Below are 11,620 nucleotides of genomic sequence, written 5' to 3'. Positions count from 1 at the left end.
CTGCTCCACGTTTTTTAGCCAAACGGTTTTAGCTTTACGCACTCAGTTCGAGGAAAAAGGGTGGAGTTATGAGAGCACCTAAAGAGGTATTCCACAAACTCCAGTTTTTTGTGAAGCTGCTCCATAGTGGAGTTTATGGAGCAGAGTTTGTGGAGCAGTCCCAAACACCCCCTAAGTCCTTGTTTAGTTGCACCCAAAATTAAAAACAAATCAAGATTCATAGAATCTTACGACATACTTATGGAGCATTAAATATAAATAAAAAATAACTGATTATATAGTTTATCTGTAATTTACTAGATAAATCTTCTAAGCCTAGTTAATCTATAGTTATATAATAATTATCAAATACAAATAAAAGTACCATCATATCTAAATAAAAAAATAGATCTAAATAAGGCCCAAGCCGACATTCTTCTTCAAGTACTCCCTCCGTCCTAAAATAAGTGTCGTTTTCGCTTCCCGAGAAATAACTTTAACTAAATATATAATAAAAAATATTAGTATTTATAGTACATAATTAGTATCATTGGAAAGATCTATAAGTCTAATTTTTTAATAAAATTATTTAGAGATATAAATATTGCATATATTTTGTACAAATCGAGTCAAACTTGTAGCACAAAAACCTAAAACGACATTTTTTTTTTTGACGGAGGGAGTACGTAAGTAGTCCCACATCACATGGTGCATTACTCGGCGACAAAGCTTCAATCACATCCTAGGGGCATTCTTTGGCGAGTACGAGGTGATGCGACTTGCACTAGCTATAGATCATTCATTTGTACTAGTAGCCACGCTGGAAGTACCTGTCTACTATAGCTTTGGAGAGTCTGTTGCTGTGGCCCATACGGGGACAAGCTAAAGTATATTAGAGAAAAGTACGATGTATAGATATCTTCCGTACGGTGCATATATAATAAAATTTTAAATATAATCACTGTTTTACAATTTTTTAGAGTGTATTTGCATCCACTAGTTAATACCAGCTTCGCCCTTGGGCCATATCTATAATACTAGTACCTCAGTAAAAAAAAATATTTTAGATATATTTTCGATTAAAACATCTATAATTTGATCATATCATAACTAAAAATTATTAAAATTTATATAGAACTAATTAAGTATATTATAAAAATATATTTTATAACAAATCTAGCGATACCTATTTAGTAAAGATAAATAATATTATTTTCATATAGTTTTAGTCAATCTAATCTATTAACATGATACAATTTTAAAATTATATGCTTTTTGGGACATAGAGAATATATTACGAGCAGAAAAAGAAAAATTACTAAAAAAACACAGGAAATGATGGTGTATGGTCAGTGAACATAGAAACAATTTAATTGTCTCGCCAGAACTCTGCTAGTGAATTCATCGGAAGACATTGCGGTCATTAAAAAAAATTATTTTTAATTTGGGATTTTGGGTGGAAAGAGAAATATGGTAAAATGTCGTTTTTCCCTCTAGAAGCTGGTCTCGATCTCGAGCTGAAACTGACGAAAAAAAAGACATATTGTATGGTCCGTGAACAGAGAAACAATTTAATTGTGACCAGCACAGCTTGCACTAAGGCCCTGTTTAGATTGAGGATGAAAATTTTTTAGGTGTCACATCGGATATGTCGGAAGGATGTCGGAAGGGGGTTTTAGAAACTAATAAAAAAACAAATTACATATCTCGTCAGGAAACTGCAAGACAAATCTATTAAGCATAATTAAGTTGTCATTAGCACATGTGGGTTACTGTAGCACTTAAGGCTAATCATGGAGTAACTAGGCTTAAAAGATTCGTCTCGCGATTTTCAACCAAACTGTGTAATTAGTTTATTTTTTTATGTACATTTAATGTTATATATATATGTCCAAAGATTTGATGGGATGGATAAAAAAAATTTAGGTAGGAAACTGAACAGGGCCTAAATAGGTATGCATGTGTAGATGTGGACTCCGTCCATCCATAAAAAGTACGGCCCTGTTCTTTTCTCTAGTCCTAGAATTAGGGACTAAAACAGGAACTAGTAATAAAGAGACTAAAATGATATTCTTTTTCGTGGACTAGAAGAGACCAAAGGTTATTAAAGCTACTAAACAAAAACCTAAATATTCATCCATTCTATTTTTTTTCTTTGTCTCCTTCCTCTGGTCTGCCGGTGCTAAATCTCTCGTCGTCGCTGCCGTCCTCAGCCCTTGAGTCTGCTAGAGCCAAGCACTACCCTACACCCCTGCTCTCTCCTCGTGGCCCTTCTCTACTATCACTATGTTGTCGGAGCTGAGCGCCGCCCACCAATCTACTACTTCCTCCCCACCGAGCGACAAGGCTACCGACGTGGGGTGTGGCTAGCGAGGTGGGGGAGGACACCGGCGTGGGATGGCGGATCTAGCTAGAGGAGAGGAGGGAGGTGGACGCGGCACATCGGGTGGTGTGTGACGGGGCAGCGCATGGGGCGAGCGAGGGGAGAGACTGAGAGGGAGGAAGAGGGAGGGGTATAAGCTGTAAAGTTGGTCCATTAGTCCCAATTAACAACCCCCCAAGGGACTACTCTATTTTAGCCCCTAGTCCCTCTTTTGGTCTTTGGTGTTCTTTTCAAAGGGACTAAAATTTAGTCTTTATTTCCTTCTCCATGAGAAAGATCAGGCCCATACACAATTCTCATTTTTTTTAGAAATCAGAGGGTTTAAAGTTTGACCAATGGTTATATAAAAAACTATTAATGTCTATGATACAAAACACTCCCTCTATTGCAAAAAAATGGACATCTCGTTTTTCCTATGAGTCAATATTTTGAAGTTTGACTAGGAATATAAAAAGTAGAATGAACATCTGTACCTTCGAATAAGTCTATTAAAGAAATATTGTTATTATATATCATAAATATTAGTGTGTGTGTGTGTGTATGTGACCAAACTTTAAAAGAATTGACTTGTCGGAAGCGTGATGTACATTTATTTCATGATATAGAGGGAATACACATCATTAAATTAATTATGAAATTTAGTTCCATATTAAACATGGTTGTAGATATAAATATATTATTTTAAATTTGATCAAAGTTAGACTAGTTTAATTTAACTAATACAAATTGGACAGTTAGTAGGAGCACATCTTTTTTGACGGACGCAATCCACATAAGAAAAGAAATGCAGGGACATGCATGCATGGGTGGGAAATGCACGGCCGGCCCGGGCCGACTCCTTTTCCGTTCCTTGGGAAACCGAGTGTTGGATTTTTGGCCCGTGCTGTGTTGTCAGAATGCTGCCCCGCGGCTCATTGCTCATTCAGGTCCCAGCAGCCAGCAGGCAAAAATATTCTATTCTGGCAGATCCCGAGGCAGTCAGGCAGGCAGATGATGATGTTGATCGATCTTGGTGGCAGCAGCAGCTTGTGCGCGCGTTGCGTTGCGGTGCGTTGGTATATGGGAGTCACAAAAAAAAAAAAAGGCCGATGCTCATGCATGCATGCACCAGCACCACCGGCAAGGAATCTGGTGTGGTGTGGGAGCACTCTGCGGTACACTCGCTCGTTGGCTCATGGATTCGGTTGATAAACTCAAGCGAATCGACGGCTACCCACCGGCCTCGCCTCCGTCTCCGGTCACGGGTGGGTAGGTTGGTTGGTGAAGTGGGGTTTTTGGTTAGCTTTAGCTATCCAATTGTTGTTGCGCTTTTCATACGGAAAAAAACATTCCACACGGATGCACTCTCCCGTCAACACGCTCTTTGCTACCATGGCCCATGGGCACGTACCAAAGTTGAGGAGGGTGTGGCGCTTTATACAAACTGTCTCATCCCAAAAACAATATAATTCTATAGATACATTAAAATAACCAGATTTTAACTAAATATATAGGTAAAAAATACTAATATTTATGACATTAAATAAATATACTAGTACAAAAGTATGTTAATATAGTGGTACCATTTAATATGATAAATATTAATATTTTTATATAAAATTTAGTTAAATTTAACATAATACTGTTCTAGAATGTTTTTTGGGGGGTGGGGGGAGGAATGGAGGGAGTATAGAATATATGGTAAAAGTTCAAGGATCATAGTCCAAGAGGGAGAGGGAGAAAGAGCGTAAAAACGGACTTTGCTTATTACAATCATAAATCAAACACTTTATTTAAGATCATAAAGACGTATAATCGTATAGTTTAACAATTATGAGAGCGAGTGGCTTCCTTCTTGGGTACACCTATAATCAAAAACTATATATCTACTCTATCGGTTTTAAATTATAAGTCGTTTTGTTTTTTTTTTGGTACACCTATTTTACTATGGATCTAGATATAATATACATCTAAATACACAACAAAGTACTGAAAAAAGGTTAAAACGACTTATAGTTTAAATGGAAGGAGTAAAAAAGCAAAAGTATCTTGTAATTTAGAATGGAGAGTGGATATATTAAAAGTGATAAGTTCAACTTTAGCAGAGAAATGGTGCTAAAATAAATAATGACATGTGAAACAAAGCACAACACACAACAACCTAAAAGATGCCCAATCACCATCTTCTCAATTCTCATTGCACTGCAGCTTTCACTAGAAGAATTTTCACCTTCTACTCCGGTAACGGAACAGCACCGGCCGCACTCTGCTTCCCTCTGCTCCGCTCCTCTGACCTGTTGCGCTGCCATTGGCGACACAGGGAGGCGTCAAACAAGACTCGTTTTTTTTTAAGGCCTTGTTTAGTTCCGAAAATTTTTTAGGAAATCGACACTGTAGCATTTTCGTTTGTATTTGACAAATATTGTCCAATTATAGACTAACTAGGCTCAAAAGATTCGTATCGTCAATTTCGACTAAACTGTACAATTAGTTTTTATTTTTATCTATATTTAATACTTCATGCATGCGTCTAAAGATTCGATGTGACGGGGAATGTGAAAAATTTTGCAAAATTTTCTGGGAACTAAACAAGGCCTAAAGCTTGTTTCGGGAGCTCCCGTCGTCTTCTTCCCTTCCACCCCCGCACGACCGCACCACTCCACCACCACCCCTCCTCCTCTCTTCGCCTGGGTGGGGCCCTCCCCTCGCCTCGACTCGCCGCTGGCCCGGCCTACCTCTGACACAGACACCACCATTCCAGCCCAAGCCAGCACTTCGCCGCCGCCGCCGCGTCCCGCTCGATTCGACTCCTGAAACCTTCTCGTGGGGAGCTCCTTCGGAGCTCAGGGGGAGGAGTTCATGAAAGCCCAACGAGGAGGTCCATGACGACCGGAGGCCGCCGATGGAATGGCAGATCCCGTCGACATCGACAAGGTGCTTTTTTTTTTACTCCTCACTCCTCGTTTCTACAGCCGCCGCCGCTTCCGCTTTTGTTGCCTTTTTTCTTTTTCGTTTCCCCCAATTCGGTTCGTGTTCCCTTGTGTATTCTGGCTTACGCGCGGAATGGCAATGCCGGAGGCGACATCCCCATGGTTGATTGTTGCCAAGCCCAGGCCCTTGCTGTGGGGATGTGGGCGAAGACTGTAGAGCTACAGTTCCTAGGCCACACTGGGTGCAGCGAGCTTGCCGGCCAAGTCGGCCGGCCGAGCCATGGCAGCTCAACTCTGTTCCAACCTCCGTCGCCCGGGCGAATACGCAATGCGCCCAGGCCCGAGATGCACAGCCTCGGGAGCAGCGGCAACAACAACTTGTGCCGCTGAGTCTGGTTCCGCGGTCCCCATCCAACTCAAGAAGCCGACGCAGCCGCGCTACTATGGGCGTTGCCCGTCGCGGCGTGCCTCGTGGCCGTCAGGCGGAGAAGAGGACGCCGCGCGCGGGAGTGCCTGAGGTTTTGGTCCGAGATTTAGGGGGAAAATGCAGACTTTAATTTCAAGCCTTTGTAAGGATTATTAGTCACCTTGTTGTGTCCAACAACTTTCATTGTCTGCATATACCAAGTTAACCCCTGTTTCCTCTGTCGTATTATGGCCGTGATATCTCCTCTACCTGTAACCGATCCATATTATCTTGGATGTTTTCGGATGCTCAAGTTCTTGAGGATAGCCAAACATATTAGTATATTACAATGCAGCTATTGCTTTCCATGTTTTTTTTTTTTTGAACAAGCTATTGCTTTCCATGTTAGCATAAAGGACAGGAGACAGGAATAGAATGAAAAGAACGATGCGATGGCACAAACATTTCCGTTAATTAGTCTTTGTTTTTAGGGAAGAGGCCACGACGCCTCCTGGAGCTTCCCAGTAGCATTGGTGTAATCAGCCAATTCTGTATTAAGAAACATATTTCTTGGAAATGGACCCAAATTCTGATGGGAAGAAATATATGTTAATGTTGTATTCATAATCTGCGCCCATAACTGTTCTTCACAATTGCCTGTTCTTTCTTCCTCATGAATTCTTCAGGCACTTATTGCTCTAAAGAAAGGCACTCAACTCCTTAAATACGGCCGCAAAGGAAAGCCGAAGTTCACCCCATTCAGACTATCAAATGTGAGTTCTCTGCAGCACTCTAGATTGATCATGGTTCTGGAAATGCTTTTCTTTTACTGGTCCATGTGGATCTGTTATGTTACTTTTATATGTAAGTCTTGGCCTTTAATTGTTCATGACACTGCATAGTTTTGCCTCAAACCATGTTAGCAGAAGTGGAATTGATGGAAGAATTTTATGGTTGAAAAGTATCAGAGGTAGATATGCTCCTTCAGTTACTGTCCATACTTACATAAATTCCTTTACTTCTCTCCACAGGATGAATCGACTCTTATTTGGGTTTCAAATAACAAAGATAAAAGTTTGAAACTAGCTTCTGTGTCTAGGATTCTCTCAGGCCAAAGAACGGTAAGGACGTTTTGAAAAAAAAACCTTTTTTTGGTTCATTTTAACTTTTTTTCACTGAAAAGACTAAACTGTTAACATGTATTCTGTTCAGCTGGTTTTTCAACGTTTCCTGCTCCCTGAAAAGGACCATTTATCCTTCTCCCTCATATATAATGGTGGCAAGCGGTCTCTTGATCTGGTATTATAACGAGAACCAGTTTGATTTATTGCTTCTCTTACCTTTCTAATTATATGACATGTACTCATGTCCTATCCCATTTCAAAGATCTGCAAGGATAAAATTGAGGCGGAGGCTTGGTTTACTGGTCTTAGTGCCTTGATATGTCCAGGACAGCATGGATCCCAGGCCCAACACATAGATGGAATCCGGATTGCTGGACTTTCTTTTGATGTATGCTCTTATGCTTCAACAAAGTTCACCGTTATCCACATTTTTCTGATTAATATTCAGTTAATTTCATAGTCTATATTTCATATCATTACCTGATTGCTTCTTATCAGTATGTTCTAATATCTTGAATTCTTGATGTTGATTTTTTGCTGCTCAAATTTCTCGCACCCTATTCTCACAGTTATATACGGTATTAAATAATTAGAGCCAGCATAATATCGACAAATGACTGATCAGTAACCAAAGCAGAGCCACGGTTTCAGTGACTTTGCAATGGAGCTTTTGCTTGATGTTCTTTTGACCTCATCACAGCTTTTGTCGTTGAGGTTCTTGGTAATGAGCTACTGCCTGCGTCTATCTTATTTGTTGGAGTTGGCTTTATCTGTTATTACTAGAGTTTAACAGGCAACTTAAATCGGCAAGTTAATTCCAGTTTTTAGCAATCTTGTGGCTTCTATCACATTGCTGATATCTCATCATGTTAATTTTCTAATTACATTTGGTCTATGTATTATACTCCTGTGCAATAGATAAATCACAGCACTTACATCTTGGAATGCTATAATTATAAGAATTTTCATATCAATTGGTTGCAGGGTGCAAGAGAAAGTAGCCTAAGCAGTAGCTCTACTTTCACTTCGGATTCCCTTGAGAATAAGTTGAGCTCAGCAAACTCTACCAAGGATCGTTCTTCAGGAGAATATACATATTCAGAAAGGACCGATGTGTCAGATATGCAAGTGAAAAGTGTTTCTTCTTCGGACATTCGAATCAGTGTTTCCAGTGCCCTTAGCACATCCAGTCATGGCTCTGGAGGTGAAGATTCTGAATCGTTTGGAGATATTTATGTATGGGGGGAAGTCATCTGTGATACCATCTCAAGATCAGGGTCTGATAGAAGTGCTTACTCTCCTGGCACAACTACAGATGTTCTTGTACCAAAGCCCCTAGAGTCAAATGTAATGCTCGATGTGAGTTATGTGGCTTGTGGTGTGAAACATGCTGCCCTTGTTACAAGACAGTCTGAGGTATTTACGTGGGGAGAAGAATGCAGCGGGCGTCTCGGTCATGGCACTGGAACAAATGTTTTCCAGCCACGTCTTGTTGAGTCATTATCGATCTGCAATGTTGAACTAATTGCCTGTGGTGAATTCCATACTTGTGCTGTCACTGCAACTGGTGATCTCTACACTTGGGGAGATGGCACACACAATGCAGGATTGCTTGGTCATGGTAGTAATGTGAGCCACTGGATCCCGAAAAGAGTCTCAGGTCCACTGGATGGTCTTCCGGTATCAACTGTATCTTGCGGCACATGGCATACGGCCTTGATAACTAGTTCTGGGCAGTTATACACATTTGGTGATGGCACATTTGGAGTCTTAGGTCATGGAAATCGAGCATCATGCTCATATCCAAAGGAAGTGGAATCTTTGAAGGGTTTAAGGACAATTTCTGTTTCGTGTGGTGTGTGGCATACTGCTGCTGTTGTTGAGGTTATCATTTCACAGTCAAATGCTTCATCTGGAAAGTTGTTCACTTGGGGCGATGGAGACAAATATCGCCTGGGGCATGGTGATAGGTCTTCAAAACTGAAACCAACCTGCATCCCTTCGTTAATAGATTACAACTTTCATAAGGCTGCATGTGGTCATACTCTTACGATTGGGTTGACTACTTCAGGGCACATTTTTACTGTTGGAAGCTCTGTGTATGGACAGCTTGGTAATCCAAATAATGATGGAAGATATCCTCGCCTGGTTGAAGAACAACTTGGGGGTGGCGGTGTTGTGGAGGTTGCTTGCGGATCTTATCATGTCGCGGTTTTGACAAATGCTGGTGAAGTTTACACATGGGGTAAGGGTGCAAATGGTAGATTAGGTCATGGTGATATTGCTGATCGTAAAGTGCCTACACTTGTTGAGGCTTTAAGGGATAGGTCTGTAAAACGTGTTGCTTGTGGATCAAGCTTTACAGCTGCAATTTGTCAGCATAAATGGGTGTCTGGGATGGAGCAATCTCAGTGCTCGGCATGTAGGCAGCCATTTGGTTTCACTCGGAAAAGGCACAACTGTTACAATTGTGGCTTAGTACACTGCCATTCATGCAGTTCAAAAAAAGCTCTAAGAGCAGCATTGTCTCCAAATCCGGGAAAGCCATACCGTGTATGTGATTCATGCTATGTGAAATTAAGTAAAGTTTTGGACTCTGGTGTCAGTTATAGCAGAAATACTATTCCTCGGATACCTGGTGATACAAAGGCTGAGAGAATAGACACAAAGGCAAACAAAGTTGCACCATCTAGTAGTTCAGATATGATTAGGAATTTAGATGTGAAGGCAGCTAAGCAGACGAAGAAGTCTGACTACTCGTCTCAAGTTCCAGCAATGTTACAGCTGAAAGACATCCCTTTCATCAGTGCACCTGACCTGCAGAACTCGTCTACAGTGGCTAATCAATTCCCTTATGACTCCAGATCTACTTTACCATTTCTGAGGATGCCATATCTGAACTATTCCAGCTCTCTGTCCTCGGAAAGCTCAGAGAGTCTTAGGGATGCAAATGAACTTCTGAAGCAAGAGGTTCAAAAACTACAAGCAGAGGTATGATTTTTCTATAATTTTTGTAGTGATAAAAATACGCCAAGAGAATTCTTATACCTATCCTTGGATCAGGTTAATAGTTTGAGACAAGAACGTGAACAGCAAGATACTGAGCTGAAGAAATCAGAGGCAAAAGCCCATGAAGCAATGAACCTTGCTACTGAGGAAGCATCCAAATTGAAGACCGCAAAGGATGTCATAAAAGCACTAACAGCTCAGGTAATATTTATTGTCGAATCTTCTGAAATTTTGTATCAATCCTGGAGCTGGTGTTGGCACCACTAATTCTTCAGTTATATTATCTCACACTATATGACCGCAAGGGGCACAGCTGCCGAAACCATGCGGTTATGTGACACATTTGGATTTTGTACTTTCCCTAATCTGCATTGAGTCAGCTGAATGTTTATCAATTATATTGGTCATGTTTATTTCTCATGTCTTGCATATTGCTGGACAATGTTGAGATAAGCCACTTTTCACATTTTCCTCTTTCTTCTTTTTGGCAGCTAAAAGAAATGTCTGAAAGGCTTCCTCCAGGAGCATGTGATGTGAAGAACGGACACCTTATGGGTGCTTTAGCATCTGAAATGGGGAGAGAGAACCAGATGAGATATGATCAAAACAGCATTCAGTACCCTCAAACTCATGCTTCTGTTGCATCTGCTCGGTTTGGTGGATTGCCTGCTCAGATTCACCAAACAAGCAACTACAATGAAACAGTCATGGTTCCACAAGAGAGCAGGGGTGAGCACCTCAATGGTATCCGAGAGTTCTCCCCTGTGCAACAGAGTGCCAATGGAGGGCCTATTGGGTATCGTTACAGACCAGATGATCATGACCGAAGGGAAGTAGACAGGTTCCAGATAAATCTGCAGAACTTGAACATGAGAAGTTCTAGTTCCCCCAATAACCAAGTCGACGCAGAGTGGATAGAACAGTATGAGCCAGGAGTATACCTAACTCTAGTTTCTCTCTGTGATGGAACCAAAGAGCTGAAACGAGTACGGTTCAGGTATCAAACTACTTATTCGGAACACTTGTTTTTTTCCCCTTTGAATAGCCATATATCTTGGTATGCATTCTTTGGTACTGGTATCTACTGAATAGCGTTGCATCCTTGAACGAACAACATTGTGATTGTGTTCTGATAACGAAGTGTTGTTTGCAGCCGAAGGAGATTTGGTGAACACCAAGCAGAATCATGGTGGAATGACAACCGTGAAAAAGTGTATGAGAAGTACAATGTCTGCGGAACAGATCGTCTCTCTTCAGTAACGACAGCCTAATGTAAGCCTGCATGAAGCAAGATATCCAAACTGGAGCATATACCCTGGGGCAATGCCAAGTGTGGTCTGTAGCATGCATATCTCCATCATTGGAAAACGGAGATATCCAGCTTGTTTTTGGAATGTGCTTAATCTACTTGTGTTATTTTCTGTTACCTACTTCGCCACTCGTCGTTGTATAGAGGAGATAATGTGTAACATGATGGAAGCAAGCAGTTGTTGCTTCTTTGACCGAGATACATAGCTGTATGTATATTTTGGGCGTAATGGATGGGAGGAAGCTCATCGCTGCCTTGAGATTTCTTCTGTGGGTCATCACCATGCATGCTTTGTCGGATTTATTCCTCTTTGAAATGGATCAAGCAAGGTCTTAGAGAGCATAGTGAGCTCCTCAGCTAGCTCCAGGTCTAAGACTGAGAAGAAGCGTCTATTTAAGCGATGCTAGTTGCTGCCTGAATCCAGTGCATGTACACGAGCCGGACAAGCCTGACAGTCTAATTGCTGCTCTTGAAACTCCAGATGTTAGTTTCATCGGTCAA

At 41.1% G+C, this 11,620-nt stretch overlaps 1 protein-coding gene across 1 annotated transcript; it reads left to right on the top strand.

The window, feature by feature from the left end:
* LOC8076503 lies at positions 4,962 to 11,384 on the top strand. The gene is made up of 9 exons (XM_002448766.2): positions 4,962 to 5,275; positions 6,364 to 6,450; positions 6,709 to 6,798; positions 6,890 to 6,976; positions 7,064 to 7,189; positions 7,786 to 9,792; positions 9,865 to 10,011; positions 10,302 to 10,807; positions 10,964 to 11,384. Exons 1-9 carry the CDS (start codon positions 5,249 to 5,251, stop codon positions 11,079 to 11,081), a joined length of 3,195 nt encoding a protein of 1,064 aa, XP_002448811.2. The 5' UTR covers positions 4,962 to 5,248; the 3' UTR covers positions 11,082 to 11,384.

Source organism: Sorghum bicolor, chromosome 6 (assembly GCF_000003195.3).
Source record: "Sorghum bicolor cultivar BTx623 chromosome 6, Sorghum_bicolor_NCBIv3, whole genome shotgun sequence".
NCBI classification, from domain to species: domain Eukaryota; kingdom Viridiplantae; phylum Streptophyta; class Magnoliopsida; order Poales; family Poaceae; genus Sorghum; species Sorghum bicolor.
The sequence above is the reverse complement of the archived record's forward strand: the minus strand, read 5'-3'. Positions and strand labels throughout refer to the sequence as shown.

Excerpts from the sequence above, each read along its gene's own strand:
- LOC8076503 (XM_002448766.2), top strand. The coding sequence starts at position 5,249 with ATGGCAGATCCCGTCGACATCGACAAG. Across the intron at positions 9,793-9,864 it reads TTCAAAAACTACAAGCAGAG|GTTAATAGTTTGAGACAAGA; the intron begins GTATGATTTTTC and ends TCCTTGGATCAG. Across the intron at positions 10,808-10,963 it reads CTGAAACGAGTACGGTTCAG|CCGAAGGAGATTTGGTGAAC; the intron begins GTATCAAACTAC and ends TGTTGTTTGCAG.